The sequence below is a fragment of the Anolis sagrei genome, chromosome 2, assembly GCF_037176765.1.
Source record: "Anolis sagrei isolate rAnoSag1 chromosome 2, rAnoSag1.mat, whole genome shotgun sequence".
NCBI lineage: Eukaryota > Metazoa > Chordata > Lepidosauria > Squamata > Dactyloidae > Anolis > Anolis sagrei.
Window position 1 is genome coordinate 6,413,969 of NC_090022.1, and position 21,721 is coordinate 6,435,689.

Here is a 21,721-nt window from a genome sequence, read left to right on the forward strand (position 1 = left end):
CAAGAGTTCTTCCAACAGAACTCAAACACAGGGGAACTGCAGACAAGAAACAGACAGGAACAGTTAACCCCCCTCTCAACAAAGGGTTCCCCCCAGGCAGTAGCAAGCCACACCTCAAAACAGCCAGGCCATCAAATGCTAATCAAGGTGGCCGATGGAAACATTCACACCTGGCTCCAACAAACAAGAGTTCTTCCAACAAAACTCAAACACAGGGGAACTGCAGACAAGAAACAGACAGGAACAGTTAACCCTCCTCTCAACAAAGGGTTCCCCCCAGGCAGTAGCAAGCCACACCTCAAAACAGCCAGGCCATCAAATGCTAATCAAGGTGGCCGATGGAAACATTCACACCTAACTCCAACAAACAAGAGTTCTTCCAACAGAACTCAAACACAGGGGAACTCCAGACAAGAAACAGACAGGAACAGTTAACCCCCCTCTCAACAAAGGGTTCCCTCCAGGCAGTAGCAAGCCACACCTCAAAACAGCCAGGCCATCAAATGCTAATCAAGGTGGCCGATGGAAACATTCACACCTGGCTCCAAAAAACAAGAGTTCTTCCAACAGAACTCAAACACAGGGGAACTGCAGACAAGAAACAGACAGGAACAGTTAACCCCCCTCTCAACAAAGGGTTCCCCCCAGGCAGTAGCAAGCCACACCTCAAAACAGCCAGGCCATCAAATGCTAATCAAGGTGGCCGATGGAAACATTCACACCTGGCTCCAAAAAACAAGAGTTCTTCCAACAGAACTCAAACACAGGGGAACTGCAGACAAGAAACAGACAGGAACAGTTAACCCCCCTCTCAACAAAGGGTTCCCCCCAGGCAGTAGCAAGCCACACCTCAAAACAGCCAGGCCATCAAATGCTAATCAAGGTGGCCGATGGAAACATTCACACCTAACTCCAACAAACAAGAGTTCTTCCAACAAAACTCAAACACAGGGGAACTGCAGACAAGAAACAGACAGGAACAGCTAACCCTCCTCTCAACAAAGGATTCCCCCCAGGCAGTAGCAAGCCCCCGGTGGCACAGTGGGTTAAACCCTTGTGCTGGCAGGACTGAAGGCCGACAGGTCACAGGTTCGAATCCTGGGGAGAGTCCGGATGAGCTCCCTCTATCAGCTCCAGCTCCCCATGCGGGGACATGAGAGAAGCCTCCCACAAGGATGGTAACATATCAAAAAACATCCAGGTGTCCCCTGGGCAATGTCCTTGCAGACGGCCAATTTTCTCACACCAGAAGCAATTTGCAGTTTCTCTTATCACTCCTGACACAACAAAAAAAAAGTAGCAAACCACCCCTAAAAACTGCCAGGCCATCAAATGCTAATCAAGGTGGCTAACTGAAACATTCAGACCTGGCTCCAATAAACAAGAGTTCTTCCAACAAAACTCAGACACAGGGGAACTCCAGACAAGAAACATACTGGAACAGTTAACCCCCCTCTCAACAAAGGATCCCCCCCCCCCCAGGCAGTAGCAAGCCACCCCTAAACACGGTCAGGCCATCAAATGCTAATCAAGGTGGCCGATGGAAACATTCACACCTGGCTCCAAAAAACAAGAGTTCTTCCTCCCACCCTGGACATTATTCTACAGATATAATAATAATAATAATAATAATAATAATAGTAATAATACTTTATTGATACCCCCCAGGGGGACTCGGTGCAGCTTACATGAGGCCACGCCCATCGATACAGTACAAGCAATATAACACAATAAACCGAGCAAAATACATAAAATGCAAAATCAAAATAATATACAACACAACAATATAAAATCAAACATTAAAAAGACAGGGAATTTCTCTAGGCAGGGCCAGATGCATGGATAAAATTATAATTTTTTAAAAATACTGGGAGATAGGGCAGTGTAACTTATAAGGAGGAGCCTCCAAGAAAGAGGAAGGACATTTTGTGCAAAGTGTCGTCAGGGAGGATCTTACATTCAGTCACTGAAGGCACATTGGAATAACCAGGTTTTCAAATTCCGCCGAAAGATTTTCAGCATGGGGGCTTGTCTAATGTCTCTGAGGAGTGAGTTCCAGAGCGGGGGGGGGGGGGCACCACAGAGAAAGCCCTCTCTCTCTCGTCCTCGCCAGTCGCACCTGCGATGCGGGTGGGAGCGAAAGAAGGGCCTCTCCGGAGGATTGAAGGGATCGCATGGGTTCGTAGATGGAAATACGGTCGCGCAGAAAGGAGGGTCCCAAACCGTTCAGGGCTTTGTAGGTCAAGACCTACACCTTGAATTGGGTATGGTGGATAATAAAATCATAGAATCAAAGAGTTGGAAGAGACCTCCTGGGCCATCCAGTCCAACCCCATTCTGCCAAGAAGCAGGAATATTGCATTCAAAGCACCCCTGACAGATGGCCATCCAGCCTCTGTTTAAAGGCTTCCAAAGAAGGAGCCTCCACCACACTCCGGGGCAGAGAGTTCCACTGCTGAACGGCTCTCACAGACAGGAAGTTCTTCCTCATGTTCAGATGGAATCTCCTCTCTTGTAGTTTGAAGCCATTGTTCCATTGCGTCCTAGTCTCCAGGGAAGCAGAAAACAAGCTTGCTCCCTCCTCCCTGTGGCTTCCTCTCATATATTTATACATGGCTATCATATGCCGAACGGCTCTCACAGTCAGGAAGTCCTTCCTCATGTCCAGATGGAATCTCCGTTCTTGTTGTGTGAAGCCATTGTTCTGCATCCTAGTCTCCAGGGAAGCAGAAAAACAAGCTTGCTCCCTCCTCTCTGTTGCTTCCTCTCACATATCACATATCTCTTTTCAGCCTTCTCTTCTTCAGGCTAAACATGCCCAGCTCCTTAAGCCGCTCCTCATAGGGCTTGTTCTCCAGACCCTTGATCATTTTAGTCGCCCTCCTCTGGACACATTCCAGCTTGTCAATATCTCTCTTGAATTGTGGTGCCCAGAATTGGACACAATATTCCAGGTGTGGTCTAACCAAGGCGGAATAGAGGGTTAGCATGACTTCCCTGGATCTAGACACTATGCTCCTATTGATGCAGGCCAACATCCCATTGGCTTTTTTTTGCTGCCACATCACATTGTTGGCTCATGTTTAACTTGTTGTCCACGAGGACTCCAAGATCTTTTTCACACGTCCTGCTCTCGAGCCAGGCGTCCCCCATTCTGTATCTTTGCATTTTGTTTTTCCTGCCAAAGTGGAGTATCTTGCATTTGTCCCTGTTGAACTTCATTGTGTTAGTTTTGGCCCATCTCTCTAATCTGTCAAGATCGTTTTGAATCCTGCTCCTGTCCTCTGGAGTATTGGCTATCCCTCCCAATTTGGTGTCGTCTGCAAACTTGATGATCCTGCCTTCTAGCCCTTCATCTAAGTCATTAATAAAGATGTTGAACAGGACCAGGCCCAGGACGGAACCCTGCGGCACTCCACTTGTCACTTCTTTCCAGGATGAAGAGGAAGCATTAGTGAGCACCCTCTGGGTTTGTGCGCTTAACCAATTCCAGATCCACCTCACCGTAGTTCTGCCTAGCCCACATTGGACTAGTTTCCTTGCCAGAAGGTCATGGGGGACCTTGTCGAAGGCCTTACTGAAATACAGGTACGCTACATCCACGGCATTCCCCGCATCTACCCAGCTTGTATCTCTATCGAAAAAAGGAGGGTTGACCGTTCTCTGTAATTCGGAAAATAAACCCCATTTTCCTAGTTTCCAACGGACCTCACAACCCCTGAGGATGTCTGCCACAGATGCAGGCAAAACATCAGGAGAGAATGCTTCTGGAACCTGGCCAGGCAGCCCAAACAAACCTACCACCAACTGTTTATGGATTGTTATGACACTCGCTGGAAGATCACAGCAAAAGTGGCAGGCTCAAACCCAGCACCTCAATCCATGGCTGATACCAAATGAGGGACTCCCCGCTGGGCACACAGAAAACTGGGTGACCTAGAAGACGCTGAACAGACTGCACTCTGGCCCCACAATGTGCGTAGTGGAGTCCATGACGTGTGAGTGCAGAAAAGAGCAAACCACAGACCGCTTACTGCAATGCATCCTGAGCCCTGCCACATGCACGATGGAGGACCTTCTTGCGGCAACACCAGAGGCACTCCACGTGGGCAGCTACTGGTCAAAGGACATTTAATCAACTACCAAGCTTGCAAACTTTGTGTTTTGTTTGCTTGCTTGTTTGTTTTTTAATGCAACTGTTTGGTTTGCTCCTGACACGATTAATAAAATGAATTTATGAAGGTTAGAGAAGGAAATGGCCATCCAGGATCTATCCCAGGGTCTGCTTTGAATGGGATTATATGAGTCTACACTGCTAGATAATCTGGAATAGGATGATAATAATAATAACAACAACATTTATTTATTTATTTACAACATTTATATGCCGCCTTTCTCACCCTGAAGGGAACTCAGAGCGGCTTAAAAGTAAAAAATACAATATACTGCCTTGTCTGCTGTGGATTCATCTTGTTGTGTTTCAAATAATAATAACAGCACTTTATTTATATTCCACCCTTCTCACCACAAAGGGTATTCAGGGCGGATCACAGCACACATACACGGCAAACATTCAATGCCGCTTTTGTATAGACAATGAACAGATGGAACAGAAAGGAAGTGTTGTTGACTCAGTGTCCAGTTGGTTTTTTTTGTTTTGGTGCCAAAGAAGGTGTGTCCAAAGCCACAGGGGGTGCAGTTGCTCCATCCTCTATGACGAAGAACCATCAGGATTTCCTCCTTCCTTTTTGGTTGCCCAGCATTTTCTGATCTTCTTTCTTTATGGCATCGTAAAACACCTCCCTTTCTTTTAGCGGTACCTAATTTCTCTAATTACAGCTAAAGCTGTTTTTGATCTGCTTAGGTAAATAGTAACCTGAGCTGACAGTTGGCAGCTAACGCTGACCCAGGGCTTTAAACTTGCAACCTTTCAGTTGATAGATCTTATAATTGCTGGCGACTTACCAGCTGTGCTAAACCTCTGGCCCAGATAATCTGGGATCAGATCCTGGGATATAGGGCAGTGTAGAAGAAGCCTGAGATGACTGAAACCCACTGCAGGGTAGTTGCTTGCTCTTATTTTCCATCCTTGGTTTCAAATCATGGAATCCCAGAGCAGGAAGAGACAGCCCTTCCGCCAGGCAGGAAGACATAACCCAAGCCCTGCCGACAGACAGCCATCAAGCCTCTGCTTCGAAACCTCCAGAGAAGGAGTCTCCACCAGACTCCCAGGCGGCAGCAGGTTCCACTGCCAAATAGCTCTAAACACCACAAAGTTCCTCCTAATGTTTAGGTACAATGGGTTGTTGTGAGTTTTTCCGGGCTGTACAGTCGCTTTTCCTGCAATTTAAATCCATTGCTCCACCTCCCATGTCTCCAAAGCAACAGGCAACAAGCCAGCTCCCTATTCAGTGTGTAAACAGCTATGTCAACATGGCTCTCATGTTCCTGCTCAGCCTTTGCTCCAAGCTGAACACCCCCAGCCCCCTCAGCTGCTTCTTTGGTCGCCCTTCTCTGGACATTTTCCATCTCCTTCTTGAATTGCTTTTCCCAGAACTAGACACAGAGTTATTCCAGGTGAGGCCTGAGCAAAGCGGAAGAGAGTGGGGTTAGGGCTTCCCTTGATCTAGAACAGGGGTTCTCAAACTTTTTAGGCTGCGGAGGACTTTTTGAAGCAAAAGTTTATCAAGGAGCCCCAATAAATATGTTATTATTATTATTATTATTATTATTATTATTATTATTATTGGAGCAACCCCAGGGTCTATCCAGTGCAACCCCCTTCTGCAATGCAAGAAAAGCACAATCAAAGTATCCCCAACAGATGGTCACCCAGCTTTTGCAGCAATAATAATAGGAGCAACCCCAGGGGCCATCCAGTGCAACCCCCTTCTGTTATGCAGGAAAAGCACAATCAAAGCACCCCCAACAGATGGTCACCCAGCTTTTGCAGCAATAATAATAGGAGCAACCCCAGGGGCCATCCAGTGCAACCCCCTTCTGTTATGCAGGAAAAGCACAATCAAAGCACCCTCAACAGATGGTCACCCAGCTTTTGCAGCAGCAATTATAATAATAGGAGCAACCCCAGGGGCAATCCAGTGCAACCCCCTTCTGCTATGCAGGAAAAGCACAATCAAAGCACCCCCAACAGATGGCCACCCAGCTTTTGCAGCAGCAATAATAATAATTGGAGCAACCCCAGGGTCCATCCAGTGCAACCAACTTCTAGCATGCAGGAAAAGCAGAATCAAAACACCCCTAACAGATGGCCACCCAACTTTTGTAATAATAATAATAATAGAAGAAGCAACCCCAGAGGCCATCCAGCCCAACCCCCTCTATTCTTCCATTTGGGAAAAGCACAATCAACGTGCCCCCAACAGATGGCCACCCAGCCTTTGTAATAATAATTATTATTATAATCGTGAGCAACCCCAGAGGCCATCCAGTGCAACCCTCTTCTGCCATGCAGGAAAAGCACAATCAAAGCGCCCCCAACAGATGACCACCCAACTTTTGTAATAATAATAATAATAATAATAATAATAATAATAATAATAGCAACTCCAGGGGCTATCCAGCCCAACACCCTTTATTCTGCCATGCGGGGAAAGCACATTCAAAAGCACCCCCTGAGTGGTGGGAGGGAAATACGGGTTTGGCTTTGGAAACAAGGAAGGCGAGGAAAAGGATCTTGGGGGCACAGAAGGTGATAAAAAGGCTTTTTTGGGAGGGAAGGGGAGGGTGAGGAGGAGGGAAAGCTTGGAGCGGGGAGGAGGAGGAAGGAGGGAAGCACAGACCACCACATTATGGTTTGTGGAGCCCCAAGGAATCAAAGGAGCACACTTTAAGATGCACTGATCTAGATACTATATTCGTATTAACACCGCCTAGGATTGCATTGGCTTTTCTGGACACATTGTTGAAACACTTCCTGCAATGTGTAACAAAGACTTGGTTGTGGGACTCTCTGCTTAAGACCGAGTGCCCTCTCCAGGCTGTTCAGAGAATGCTGGAAACTGTTATTTGTCTTCCTTTTCTCTTCCTGTTGAGACAGGTAGTTGGTTACAGCATTAGTAGAGATTATAGGAACAGATGTTGCAAAGTATGGAACTTCGTGGAAGGCCTGCTGTAAAGAGGCCTTGTTGTATATCTCTGTGTTTCTGTCATAGTTCGTTCTGTAGCTTCCTTGCAGCACGTAGACTTTCCAGAAAGTGATGTGATGGACTTACTTACTTGGGCGATCCCTCGTTGTCCGAGTAAGATTGTCCCCCAAGGTCAGTGTCCTGGAGTGGGTCTGTAGGGTACTATGGAGCCCTCTTCTTGACCTGCATCTTCTCCCGCAGTGAGGGCATCGGTTTCCAGGTGGAAGGCGGTCTCGGTCGGGGTTGGCTTGACGCACCTTCCTCTTGGCACGTTTCTCTCTTTCACCATTTCATCCATGCCTCTTCAAATTCTGCAGCACTGCTGGCCACAGCTGACCTCCAGCTGGAGCGCTCAAGGGCCAGGGCTTCCCAGTTCTCAGTGTCTATGCCAGAGTTTTTAAGGTTGGCTTTAAGCCCATCTTTCAATCTCTTTTCCTGCCCTCCAACATTCAGCTTTCCGTTTTTGAGTTCGGAGTAGAGCAACTGCTTTGGGAGACAGTTGGCGGGCATTCGGACAACGTGACCGATCCAGCGGAGTTGATGGCAGAGGACCATGGCTTCAATGCAGATGGTCTTTGCTTCTTCCAGCACTCTGACATTTGTCCACCTGTCTTCCCAAGAAATCTGCAGAATTTTTCAGAGGCAGCACTGATGGAATCGTTCCAGGAGTTGCATGTGACGTCTGTAGACAGTCCACGTCTCGCAGGCATATAGCAGGGTTGGGAGGACAATAGCTCTATAAACAAGCACCTTGGTATCCCTACGGATGTCCCAGTCCTCAAACACTCTCTGCTTCATTTGGAAAAATGCTGTACTTGCAGAGCTCAGGTGGTGTTGTATTTTGGTTTTGATGTTGACTTTTGTGGAGAGGTGACTGCCAAGGGAGCGGAAATGGTCAACATTTTCTAATGTCACACCATTAAGCTATATTTCTGGCATTGGAGAGGGATTGGCTGGTGACTGCTGGAAGAGCACTTTGGTTTTCTCGATGTTCATTGACAGGCCGAACTTCTCGTATGCTTTGGCAAATGTGTTTAGAGCGGCTTATAGGTCTTCATCTGAATGTGCACAGACGACGTTGTCATCAATATATTGGAGGAATATGCTGATACAATGTGCTAAATACATGAATTCCATATCCATGATTCAAGGATGTGTAGGGAGACTCGCCTGTTTATGAAACCTGGTTTCTTATGTGTTTGGAAAGAACCTATTGCAAAGGGCAGGGTGCTAGACAGTTGAGATCTACAAGAAGCCACCCTCCTGTAGTTCCTGATAAATGTGATACTAGGCCGTCTTTGGGTGTTCCCTCTCCATATGTTCTGGCTGAGGAAGAAACTCCCATGTCTGCAGAGCAGCTGACTTCAGTCATAACCACAGGCTCTAGCAGAGGAGGCAAGGAAGAAGCTGTTCATGTGTCGGTCACCTTCCCGTACTGCCCACTTCATTCAGTAGTTCCATTTGCACCTTGGCTGTGGGTGAGAGAGGTAGGGAAGGTGGTCAACACCTTCAGGGACCAAGGCAGTGCTGGCACCAATGGCTAGCAAAGAAGCGAGAAGCCCCACTCCCGGTGGGACCATCATGGCCTTCCCACTCATCATCCTGGAGGTGATTTGATGCATCTCTGGTGATCTCTCCTCCTAAATCCCAAGTTTGGTCTCTGAATGTGCAGATAGCAGTCTTGGACTTTGTGATGGGGCGATGGGACCACAGACTTTGGAGGGTTGGTGGCAAACCTGCAAAAGTAGAGGGCCAACTTTAGTGCCACAGTGTCCTGCAGTGATCCTCACCTGGAGACCTTTGTCCAGTTCTGAGAGGCCAAGTTGAAAAGCTGGAATATAGCCAGTGAAGGGAAGCCCAAATGATTAATGATCTGGAAAGAGGAGGTGGTGAGCAAATGGAGCAGCTAAAAACTGATCTGGCTTAGCCCAGGTCAAGACTGTTACAGTAAATCATAGCAGGACCAAGTGTGTATGTTTGTTGAAGAAAAACCTTATGATGTTAATTATTATGTGCAGCTGGTAATGTAGGTCAGCCAGCATGTTTGGGCCACACCCGGGAGGAGGGGGGGGGAGATAACTGTATGGTTTTAGAATACAGTTCACCTTTTTCTCTGAGGAGCTCTGTGCTCAAAGGCTTTGCTCTGGGGAGCACTTTGGAGAAGCTATTCTGAAGGAGGCTATGGGGAAATAGCTATTTACTCAAGGTTTATGTTTTGCTTTCTCATTTGATTGAAGATGACGATGCCTTATTCTGTGTTCCTTACAAGGACTATGTAAGTTTGTTGCAATGTTTGATTTTTGCATGCAACACTGCAAGTTTGTTTCATCTCTGCTAATAAGAATAATGTTTTTCTGTTCATTTTTCCTCTTGCCTGTGTGTCTTTTCCATGGGATGTTGGCTAGAATCCAATTGCTGCGCAACAAAGACTGCCTTAATGTGGCCTCACCCTGGATTACATTAACCCATGGGAAATCACAAATTCTCCCCCGAGTTAGGGGCAGTCCAGACATTTGGGCCAGATCATAACAGGAATAGCTGGTTGCCGTTTCGTTTTCTCAGACAACTAGGGGACATACGATGGTAATCCTTTGTCACCCCTTCCCCCTTTCTGCGGGTGTCACCAACTGAGTCATTCCACCACCTTCTCCATGGGTGCTGTTTGACAGACTGCCTGCTAACTGTGGAGGAGGGGGCTTCCCACAAGCCTCTGTAGTAGGCGCTACTCTAGCTGATGTTACTCAGAGAAGGTAGGTGGGGGTTTCTTAGCTGACAACATGCTATGACACAGTCGGAGAGGAGGCCTCATAGGGTGGCCATGCCAAATTATGTTTTGTGCCACTAGGCAGTCAGGTCTCCTTGCCACCTACAAGGTCATTAAGGAAGTCCCAAATGATCCCGCAATCTGCCAGATTGGGCTTGCTTCGATGTGCCCCAGGCTTTATGAGGAATGACTCAGGGCTGGCGTTTAGCTTGAAGAAGAGAAGACTGAAAGGTGGCATCTGAAGACTTGTTGCAGAAAGGATGGAGCAAGATTGCTTTCCCCTACTTTGTGGGGCATTGAGCGGGAGGGAGACAGCCAGCAAGGCAGAGCAACATCATGTACTGCTGAGAACAATCCAAGGAAGTCCTCAACAGGTGCATGTTACAATGGCTGGACAAAGAGGCCACCAACTATTATTTACTCTATTATTATTTACTGTATTTGTATCCCGCCTTTCTTTACCTCAAAGGGGACTCAAGGTAGCTTTATGTATGTCAACTATTTAATGCCTTTGAACAACAAACAGTTAGAATACACTTAAATGAAAAATTAAAACTAAATGCACATTAACAGACATTGCATTCACTATTAAAACCATGCCATCCTCAATGATAATCCAAGGCCATTCCAAAGATCAGTTGCACATATTTCAAGGCTATTATTGCACTATAGATTAATCTCCAAAGACTTGGCCCCAGAGCCAGGTTTTCACTTTCCTTCTGAAAGCCAGGATGGAGGGAGCTGCTCTAATATCACTATTGAGGGAGTTCCACAGCCAAGGGGCCACCACTGAGAAGGTCCTGTCTCTCATTTCCATCAGATGATCCATGCCATTGGATTGGAACCTCTTTCTTTGAAGACTGTGTTGATTGTTGTGCACCAATCCCCACAACCAAGCAAACCACAACCAACAAAAGTCCCATGACAATCAGGGAGTCATAATGGGGGTAGGACTGTGAAGCCTGGAAGCCTCTAGTTACAGACCGGTCCATGAGCACTGGATATGGATTCAGGCATATCTAACCCATCTCTAAGACCCTTCCTTTGGAAGACAATCATTCTCAGCCATGCTTGATTGTCTATGAAACCGGTGGATTCAAACAACAAGAAAAGAGACTCCCCCTAGAATCATAGAATCCTAGAGTTGGAAGAGACCTGGTGGGCCATCCAGTCCAACCCCATTCTGCCAAGAAACAGGAAAATCACATTCAAAGCACCCCCCACAGATGGCCATCCAGGCTCTGTTTCAAATCCTCCAAAGAAGGAGCCTCCACCACACTCCAGGGCAGAGAGTTCCATTGCTGAACTGCTCTCACAGCCAGGAAGTTCTTCCTCATGTTCAGATGGAATCTCCTTTCTTGTAGTTTGAAGCCATTATTCCATTGCATCCTAGAGGCATGAATGGAGAGTGAAAGAGAGAAACATGCCAAGATGAAGGCGCGTCAAGCCAACCCCAACCAAGACCACCTTCCACCTGGAAACCAATGCCCTCACTGTGGGAGAAGATGCAGATCAAGAATAGGGTTGAATAAGAACAGTCACCTACGGATCCACCAGAAATCTGATCCTGGAAGACTATCCTACTCTGCCAACGAGTGATTGCCTGAAAGTAAGCAAGTAGTAGCGTCCTAGTCTCCAGAGCAACAGGAAGGAAGTTTGCTCCCTCCTCCCTAGGACTTCCCCTCACATCTTTATACATGGCTATCATGTCTCCTCTCAGTCTTCTCACCTCTGCAGGAGTCTATTGCATACCATGCAGCTGTGGACAAGAAGTCTACATAGGGACCACCAAATGCATCAGCATTGCCCAGGCACGAATTAAGGAACATGAAAGGCACATTTTTATACATGGCTAAACCTTTGGAAGTGCTCATTGACTGTAGGAGCTGTTTTAACATGGAATAGACAACCTGATGGGTGATGGCCTCTCTTCTGGTGGTTTATGCAGAGAGATTGGTTGGTCAGTCTTTGGGAGAGATGTGATTCTGTATCCCTGCATGGCAGGGGATTAGATTTTCAGAACTTGCAGCTCTTTCCAAGTCTTTTCTATCAAATTACTAGTAATTGTACAGTGTAGTTGAATTTTGCACTTTATTGGAATCACATTTTTTTGTAGTAGCAAGGGCTAGAAAATCATTGTTGGGAGTTGCAAATGATATAATAGAGCAAAGAATTGAAGTCATTGCAGGGATTGTTTATTATCTCGGATATATTTAAACCAGTGTTTCTCAACGTTCTTAAAGCCATGACTCCTTAATACAGTTCTTCATGTTGTGGTGGCTCCCAGCCATAAAATTATTTTTGTTGCTTCTTCACAACTGTAATTTTGCTACTGTTATGAATCGCAATGTAAATATCTGATATACAGGATGTATTTTCATTCACTGGGTGACATTTGGCACAAATGCCCGATACGCCCAACTCTGAATACTGGTGGGGTTGGGGGGGATTGATTTTGTCATTTGGAAATTGTTGTTGCCGGGATTTATAGTTCCCCTACAATCAAAGAGCATTCTGAATTCCACCAATGATGGAATTGAACCAACCTTGGCACACAGAACTCCCATGACCAACAAAAATACTGGAAGGGTTTGGTGGGCATTGACTTTGAGTTTTGGAGTTGTAGTTCATCTACATCCAGAGAGCACTGTGGATTCAAACAATGATGGATCTGGATCAAACATGGCATGAATACTGAATATGCTCAAATGTGAATACTGGTGGAGTTGGGGGAAAATAGACCTTGACATTTGGGAGTTGTAGTTGCTGGGATTTATAGTTCCCCTACAATCAAAGAGCATTCTGAACTCCACCAATTATGGAATTGGGCCAAATTTCCCGCACAGAACCCCCATGACCAACAGAAAATACTGTATTTTCTGATGGTCTTTGGCAATCTCTCTGACACCCCCTTGCGACCGCCCCCCAGGGGTCCCGACCGCCAGATTGAGAAATGCTGATTTAAAGGAAGGCAGCAGGTAATGAATAAATTAGATGTAGGTATGCTTGTTTTCGGCTGGACATTATAATCACTTCAAGTTAAGCCAACCTGAGTCCCAAAAGCAGAATAAAAAGCAAAGTACGTTTTATAGAAGTCAATAATGCCTACCTTCTGCACTTTTTCTGTTTTTCCCAGGCTCTTCCTCCCATTCCATGCGCTTTTTCATCACTTCTGTCTCCGAGCCTGGGCTGCAGGTGCCTCAGTTTTCCTATGTGGGGTATGTGGATGACCAGGAGTTTGTTTCCTATGATGCCAGCACCAAGAGGTATCTTCCGAAGGTTCCCTGGATAAGGAAGGTGGAGAATTATGATCCTGAGTACTGGAAGCGGAACAGCCAGTATGCTCAGGGCCATGAGCAGACCTTCCAGGACCACCTGGTGACTCTGGCTAAGTACTACAATCAGAGCGGAGGTAGGTGGTGACCGATATTTCTTCCTCTCAGAAATAGATAATGGAAAGCATTATTATTATCATCATCATCATTTTCCTCTCCTCATGGCTCAAGGCGGGTTACAACATAGCTAAAACATATAATCATAAACATTCTATAAAATATACATATTAAAATGTATTTCTACAAATACATATATTAAAATACACAGTACAAAGATTTAAAAGCACAAGATGCAAGTTTAAGATTCATGTTTAAACCTGGCTGGGTAAATCTGGATAGAATCATAGAGTTGGAAGAGACCTCATGGGCCATCTAGTCCAACCCCCTGCCAAGAAGCAGGCATATTGCATTCAAAGTATTCAAAGAGATAGATCTTCAGATATGATTTAAATATCGACAACTCATCCAGCTCTTGGATCTCTTCCAGCAGGCAAGAGGCAAGTAAGAGGTATGCAATACCATCAGTCTTCTCGGAGAGATAGGGCTGATAATAATAATAATAATAATAATAATAATTATTATTATTATTATTATTATTATTATTATTATTAGAAATACAACAAGATGAGTCCATAGCAGACAAGATCACTATGCTGGCTGTTGTATTGGATCACACGTCGGTCACTTCCCAAGTGTCTAGGACTGTGTGATGTATTGACAAATAATCTGTGTAGATCTGAGTTGGGTGGCCTTTGCAGCTGACAGGTGGTAATTTTGTCAGCGCCAATTGTGTTTAAGTGCAGGCCAAGGTCTTTAGGCACTGCACCCAGTGTGCCGATCACCACTGGGACCACCTTTACTAGTTTGTGCCAGAGTCTTTGCAGTTCGATCTTTAAATCCTCATATCGTGTCAGCTTTTCCAGTGGTTTCTCTTCGATCCTGCTGTCACCTGGGATTGCAACATCGACAATCCATACTTTGTTTTTTAACACGATTGTGAGGTCAGGAGTGTTGTGCTCCAAAACTCTGTCGTCTGAATCCGGAAGTCCCAGAAGAGTTTGATGTGTTCATTTTCTTTAACTTTTTCCGGCTTGTGATCCCACCAGTTTTTTGTCGCAGGCAGATGGGATTTGTGGCACAAGTTCCAATGAATCATCTTAGCAATGGTGTTGTGCCTCTGCTTGTAGTCTGTCTGCGCGATCTTCTTGCAGCAGCTCAGGATGAGATCTGTTGTTTCCTTGGAGAGTCTAATTCACAATAATTGGCTCTCAATTCTTCTTCTTCTACTTCTTCGTCTTCTTTTTCTTCTTCTTAGTTTGCCATTTGGGTCATTTGCCATTAGGATCTTCCACTAATTTGAAAATGATTGCTTCATTCAAGAGGTAACTGGAAATAAGCCCGATTGAATCTAGTCTTGGGGCTTGCTCATGTGTAAATACACATAGGATAATACTAGAAATGAACTTAAGAAAATATATGTGCCTTTTCAGTAGTTAATGCCTGTAAGTGATGTAAACAAAAATTAATATCATGGCTTGAAGCAGAGCTTTTTGGAATTATTTTTCACTACACCATATTATTGGGAGCAATGCCATCAGAATAATTAGGAATTATGTTATATTTTCTCCAAAATTAAGGCTTCTAAACTGCAAATATTGAAACCACTATTGATGCTGATTTTATTCTTCTTTGGACTCTGCCGTCAACCCCCCATGTTTGCAGGTTTAACTTTTGCAGATTTGATTATTTGTGGATTTGATTAATTTAGTCAATCTAGGAATCTCTAGGTTGGCCATCACAACTCTGGTAGAAGGTGATCATCAAGTGACACTGGGGGACCTAGGGGATCCTAGAGAGATGTTCTCTTTGGTTAAAAAACAAACAGCAATTTGTATTTGTGGTTTTCCTACTTTCACATGAGGGTCCTGCTCCATTAGCCCCAGCAAATGTGGAGAGCGACTATCTATCCCAGAGGTCCTCTAACTAAGGCCCGAGGGCCAGATACGGCCCTCCAAGGTCATTTACCTGGCCCTCTCTCACCAAACAACTTGAAAGCACACAACAACAACAACAACAATCCTATCTCATCAGCCAAAAGCAGGCCCACACTTCCCATTCAAATACTAATATGTTTATATTTGTTAAAATGGTTCTTCATTTTATTTATTGTATTGTTTTTAAGTGTTTTTTTGCACTCCAAATAAGATATGTGCAGTGTACATGGGAATTCATTCATGCTTTTTTTCAAATTATAATCCGGCCCTCCAACAGTTTGAGGGACTGTGATCTGGCCCTCTGTTTAAAAAGTTTGAGGACCCCTGATCTATCCCCACAAACATCAGTTTATTACATTTAATTAACCCAAGAGTAGCAGGATCCTCCTTATGTAAGGAGTGATCGTGTAGAAATTGTGGTGTAATGTAAAATAAACCACATGTAGTTCACATTTAGTCAGCCCACACACTGTCTTGCCAGAGAAAGAAAATATGCCACTCAGGTGAACAGTAAAGAAAAGCAGTTTACTCTTCGCAGTTCAGAACAATATATGTACAAGGTGATCAGATGCATCAACTCACATAATGTTGTTTTATGAGAGATTTAAGGCACTTCCGGTGGCGGAGTGGGTTAAACCCACTTATCGAAAGGTCGGAGGTTCGAATCCAGGGAGCAGCATGAGCTCCTGCTGTTAGCCCCAGCTGCTGCCAACGTAGCAATTTGAAAATATGCAAATGTGAGTAGCAGTGCTCCAGCAGGAAGGTAACGTCGCACCATGCAGTCATGCCGGCCACATGACCTTGGAGGTGCCTACGGACAACGCCAGCTCTTCAGCTTAGAAATGGAGATGAGTGCCAACCCACAGAGTCGGACATAACTGGACTTAATGTCAACTGAAAACCTTTACCTTATGAGAGATTTAAAATAGTCTTTCTTTTGTATTGTCGAAGGCTTTCATGGCTGGAATCACTGGGTTGTTGTAGGTTTTTTCAGACTATATGGCCATGTTCTAGAGGCATTCTCTCCTGACGTTTCGCCTGCATCTATGGCAAGCATCCTCAGAGGTAGTGAGGTCTGTTGGAAGTAGGAAAAAGGGTTTATATATCTGTGGAATGACCAGGGTGGGACAAAGGACTCTTGTCTGCTGGAGCTAGGTGTGAATGTTTCAACTGACCACCTTGATTAGCATTTGATGGCCTGGCAGTGCCTGAAGCAATCTTTTGTTGAGAGGTGATTAGATGTCATTCATTTTGTTCATTTTCATGGTTTCCTCCTTTCTGTTGAAATTGTCCACATGCTTCTTGTGGATTTCAATGGCTTCTCTGTGTGGCCTGACATGGTGGTTGTGAGAGTGGTCCAGCATTTCTGTGTTCTCAAATAATATGCTGTGTCCAGGTTGGTTCATCAGGTGCTCTGCTATGGCTGATTTCTTTGGTTGAAGTAGTCTGCAATGCCTTTCATGTTCCTTGATTCCTGTTTGGGCAATGCTGCTGCATTTGGTGGTCCCTCTGGAGACTTCTTGTCCACAGCTGCATGGTAGACTCCTGCAGAAGTGAGAGGATCCCTCTTGTCCTTTGCTGAATGGAGCATTGGTTGGATTTTCTTAGTGGGTCTGTAGATAGTTTGTATGTTGTGTTTCCTCATCAGCTTCCCTATGCTGTCAGTGGTTCCCTTGATGTCTGGCAAGAACACTTTTCCTCTGGGTGGATCTTCGTCTTGACTCTCGTGGCTTGTTCTTGGTCTTGACGCTCTCCTGATGTCTGAGGTGGAGTCTCCATTGGCCTGGAGAGCCCAGTTGAGGTGGTTCAGTTCATCTTGAAGGAGGTGGGGCTCGCTTCATGAGCTGCTGAAGGAGTTTATCCACACGGACAAAACTGTCTCTTTGTGCCTGAACTATTTATTTATTTATTTATTTATTTATTATTTCATTTCTACCCCGCCCTTCTCCCCATAAAAGGTGGCCTCGCATAAGCATCAATGATGCTATCAATATAGGCAATAAAAAATTCAATTAAAACCTTAAAATTCAATTTAAAACATCAATTTACATTGCGACATTGGATTTACCTGGCTGGTACATTAACAAATTCATTAACAATAAATTAACGTGCCGCCAAAACCAAGATCCAGCCAGGTAAATCCAATGTCGCAATGTAACAGTATCCAAAACAAAAATGTAACAGTATCCAAAAGTTCCAGGCTTAGTCATCTCCCTTAGCATTGCCAGACCAATCAGCTTAATGCATCTTATTTTACAGTTCACACACACACACACACACTTACTGATTCCTTGCATGCTCCAACAGAAATGGCAATTTTGAAATGGTGGGTTCTCCATGGGAATGACAGGAGAGTAATCCGAGGAAGCGGAGAAGGACGCCAGTGAGTAGGCTTCATTATTTCAACAAGATTAATGCTGAACCTGATGTAAAAAATTCTCCTGGACTTCTCTTATTGAGCTGAACTACTGGGGGTGGTCTGGCACAGTAGCTGTCTCCCCTCTAGTATCCTCTATTCTCTCCCTCATCTCCATGACTTCTGCGGTTCTCTTTCAGGACTTCACACTTTTCAGTGGATGTATGGCTGTGAGCAGAGGAAAGATGGGAGCAATGGAGGATATTACCAGTATGGCTATGATGGGAGGGACTACATCAGCTTTAACAAGGAGACCCTCACCTGGACGGCAGCCAGTGTCCCAGCCCAGATCACCAAGAGGAAGTGGGACACTGACGACGTCGAAAACCAGCACAAGAAGGTCTACATGGAGGAGACCTGCACTGAGTGGCTGCAGAGATACCTGAACTATGGGAAAGAGACATTTCTGAGGACAGGTAAAGGTGGGGATGAACATGAAGGGCATGGCAGGGACACCACTAAGACACCTTCCAAGTGATCAGCATGATCAAGCTTCATATGGGAGAGACAGGTCACAGTCCAAGAGAGCCGAAGATAGGATCCCTTCCCCAGGAAGCCCAAACAGGAGTATTCACCCTGCCTGACATTGGGAAAAGTCCTATTCTAATTCTGATTTCATTCTTGCAGAGAAGCCAGACGTGAAGGTGACACGCAAGGCGGACTATGATGGCATGGAGACCTTGATCTGCCGGGTGGGGGGCTTCTACCCCAAGGAGATTGACATCACCTGGACAAAGGATGGGGAGGTCTGGATGGCGGATACCTACCATGGCCTGGTGTCCCCCAACTCAGATGGGACATACTACACCTGGTGGAGCATCATGGTGGACCCCAAGGAGAGGGATCGTTACAAATGCCACGTGGAGCATGATGGCCTTTTGAAACCTGTGGACGTGGCCTGGGAGGAGCCTGGTAAGTCAATTGAGGAAGGAGGGAAGGTTCTGGAAGGGACAAGAGGAGGGCAACCCCCTTCCCCCCACCCCAGAGCTACCATCAATAGAACCAAAGACTTTGCCATCTGCATTCTTGTTGTATAGTTTCCACACCAATACAGGTCGAACATCCCTAATATGGAAATCTAAAAGACTCTAAAATTGTTTATGTGGTTGGCTGAGATAGGGATGCTCTTACTTTACTATCTGAAAGCAAAGATGTCGTTATCTCAGCCACTCACATGGACAGATTTGTTGTTGTTTATTCATTCAGTCGCTTCCAACTCTTTGTGACCTCATGGACCAGTCCACACCAGTGATAATTTTATAGTTCTGAATAATTCATGAAGGCGCATCAAGCCAACCCCGACTGGGACCGCCTTCCACATGGAAACCGATGCCCTCACTGCGGGAGAAGATGCGGATCAAGAATAGGGCTCCACAGTCACCTATGGACCCACTCCAGGACACCGAACTTGGGGGACAATCTTACTCGGATAACGAGGGATCGCCTAAGCTAGAGGGAGAAACCACAAGTTTAGGTGTGAAGACTGAGTTGTGCTTGCCTGCCCTGCTAATGTGACCACTTCCAATTTTGCAAGCTTTTGAAAGATAATTAAGATGTGTTCCTTGAATGTACGAGGGGTATTTTTTAAGTAAGGTCCATTTGAACGTAAGTACACAATGAACGTTTATTTCCAAAAAGTAAATTTATTTTCAGAAAGTACATACTTCACTCTATTTTTCGACATAGTTGCCAAGTTTGTTCAAACACTTATCATACCTCTGAACCAATTTTAAAATACCCTTTTCATAAAGACTTGCCGCCTGCTCCGATAACCAAATCGTCTGTAATCAAAGAAGGGCGACCGGAGCGGTCCTCATCATGGACGTTGTCACTGCCATCTTTGAATTGTCGTACCCATTTACGCACTTTGCTTTCACTCATAACAGTATCACTGTACACTTCACAAATCTGTCGATGAATTTCTGCATCAGGCAGGTTCCTTGATACAAAAACGGTATCACTGAGCGAACCTCACATGCGGCGGGTGAGTTGATAGTCTTAAACATTTTTAAAGCACAGAACAGAACTGTACAGGTGAGCTACAGAGCGGAAACTGAGCACAGTTGTTCCCAAGGCATGCCGGTACACGACGCATGCGCTCGTTGCGGTATGCGCGCGAACTACTAGTGTCTACAACAAAACGGACCTTACTTAAAAAATACTCCTTGTACAAACACACCCTTGCTTTAGCCTTGGTCTCCATGGACGCTCCAGTAATTGGGACATCTACTTCCTGTTCTATAAGAGGTTTGTTTGGGGGTTTTCCAATTAATTCTTTTGTTCTTTCCTGTTTTACCTTCAGCCACCAAGCGGGTTCCCATCATCGCATGTGTTTCAGGTGTCGCTGTCCTGATAGTCCTGATAGTTGGGATGGCTCTAATTTTTGCAATTTCCAGTGAGTACCTCCAAAATGTATTTTCTTGTGTAGGGAGGCATTCTGTGGTTATGGGGCAGATCATTTCCCTGCCGAGGACCTTCCTCCCATTGAGGAGAAGGCCCATCTTAGCTAACAACTTCTCGACAAGGACTACTTCGCTTGCCTTCTCTCAATCCGCTTGAGTCTCAGCCTGTTGCCTGGGGAAGCTTTCCTGTCTTAATAATAATAATAAAACTTTATTTATACCCCGCCACCATCTCCCCAAGAGGACTTGGGATGGCTTACATTAGGCCAAGCCCAGCAATACAACAATACAAATATACAACATAAGAATATGACAATAAAATATAAAAATAAAATAAAATACAAGAGACAGTGTATATTTCCCCACCCTGTATAAAGGTCTATATTTATGACCCCGTTCCTTATGAGTTTCTCCCTCACAAACAATCTGCTCCATCCCTATCTCATCCTGATTTTAGTATTTTTAGTATCTTAGTTTTATCTTGCACATGCGGTCCGCTCATTGTTATGTTATGTTATGTTATTTTACTGTGTATGATTTTGCTTTATTGTTTTTGTGCTCATATGTTGTATGTATTTTACTGTGTTGTTATTGTGTTTTGTTTTTACTTTATTGTAATAATGCTGTTGAGGTTGGCCTCATGTTAGTCGCCCTGAGTCCCCATTGGGGAGATGGTGGCGGGGTATTAAATAAATTTGTTTATTATTATTATTATTATTATTATTATTATTATTGTATTGTCAAAGGCTTTCATGCCTGGAATCACTCATTTCTTGTGGGTTTTTTCGGGCTATATGGCCATGGTCTAGAGGCATTCTCTCCTGACGTTTCGCCTGCATCTATGGCAAGCATCCTCAGAGGTGACCTCACCTCTGAGGATGCTTGCCATAGATGCAGGCGAAATGTCAGGAGAAATGCCTCTAGACCATGGCCATATAGCCCGAAAAAACCCACAAGAACTGAATTATTATTATTATTATTATTATTAAAGACATCAGACCATATAAAATCACAATATTTGGACACAGAAAATTAATCATAGTGGGCAGGGCTGGTTGCCAGGATTAAAAGTTTAAAAACACTGGGTTAGAGGGCAATATAATGTATCTGGAAGGTTGGGGGGGGGGGTCTAAGTAGGGTTTAATTGAACTAACAGATAAAATAAAGTGCTTCTGAGGGCGTTTATGCAAGGATTGGTCAGGTCAGGGGATTATTGTTCATTCATTCACCGAAAGCACACTGGAATAGCCAGGTTTTCAAGCTCTTCCTGAAGACTTCCAAGGTGGGGGCTTGCCTAATTTCTCTGGGGAAGTGAGTTCCAGTCGATGGGCCACCACAGAGAAGGCCCTCTCCCCCACAAGATGCTCTTTGTTAATGCTTTTCCTAAAAGTCTGGAAGGCCTCCATCCTGCAGTTGTTGGAAGGGAATGGGAAAACCTCTGTGGGAGGAGGAGAAGTAGGAGGGTGTGTGGTCTTCTTCACAGGGAATGAGATTGTGTTGATCTCTGAGGGTCACCTTTCACTCCTTCGTTCTTTCTCTGCAGAAAAACGTCAAGATTACTCCAAAGCAGCTCTAGGTGAGTGTTGCCTTCCTCAATTGCCTTCAACCAAGAGATAAAACTGGGGCAGAAAGAAATAAACATAACAAGAATAATTGTGGTTT

At 45.0% G+C, this 21,721-nt stretch overlaps 2 protein-coding genes across 1 annotated transcript in view; both read left to right on the forward strand.

Annotated features, from left to right (window-relative positions):
• Positions 1 to 21,721, forward strand: part of LOC132769747 (major histocompatibility complex class I-related gene protein-like) — a 240,081-nt gene that overhangs the window by 161,338 nt on the left and 57,022 nt on the right.
• LOC132765346 (H-2 class I histocompatibility antigen, Q10 alpha chain-like) overlaps positions 1 to 21,721 on the forward strand; it is a 37,318-nt gene that overhangs the window by 2,748 nt on the left and 12,849 nt on the right. The window contains exons 2-6 of the mRNA XM_067465415.1: positions 13,049 to 13,324; positions 17,798 to 18,073; positions 18,285 to 18,569; positions 19,960 to 20,052; positions 21,603 to 21,635. Of these exons, the coding sequence (XP_067321516.1) occupies positions 13,049 to 13,324; positions 17,798 to 18,073; positions 18,285 to 18,569; positions 19,960 to 20,052; positions 21,603 to 21,635 (963 nt within the window). The remainder of the gene's footprint in view (positions 1 to 13,048; positions 13,325 to 17,797; positions 18,074 to 18,284; positions 18,570 to 19,959; positions 20,053 to 21,602; positions 21,636 to 21,721) is intronic.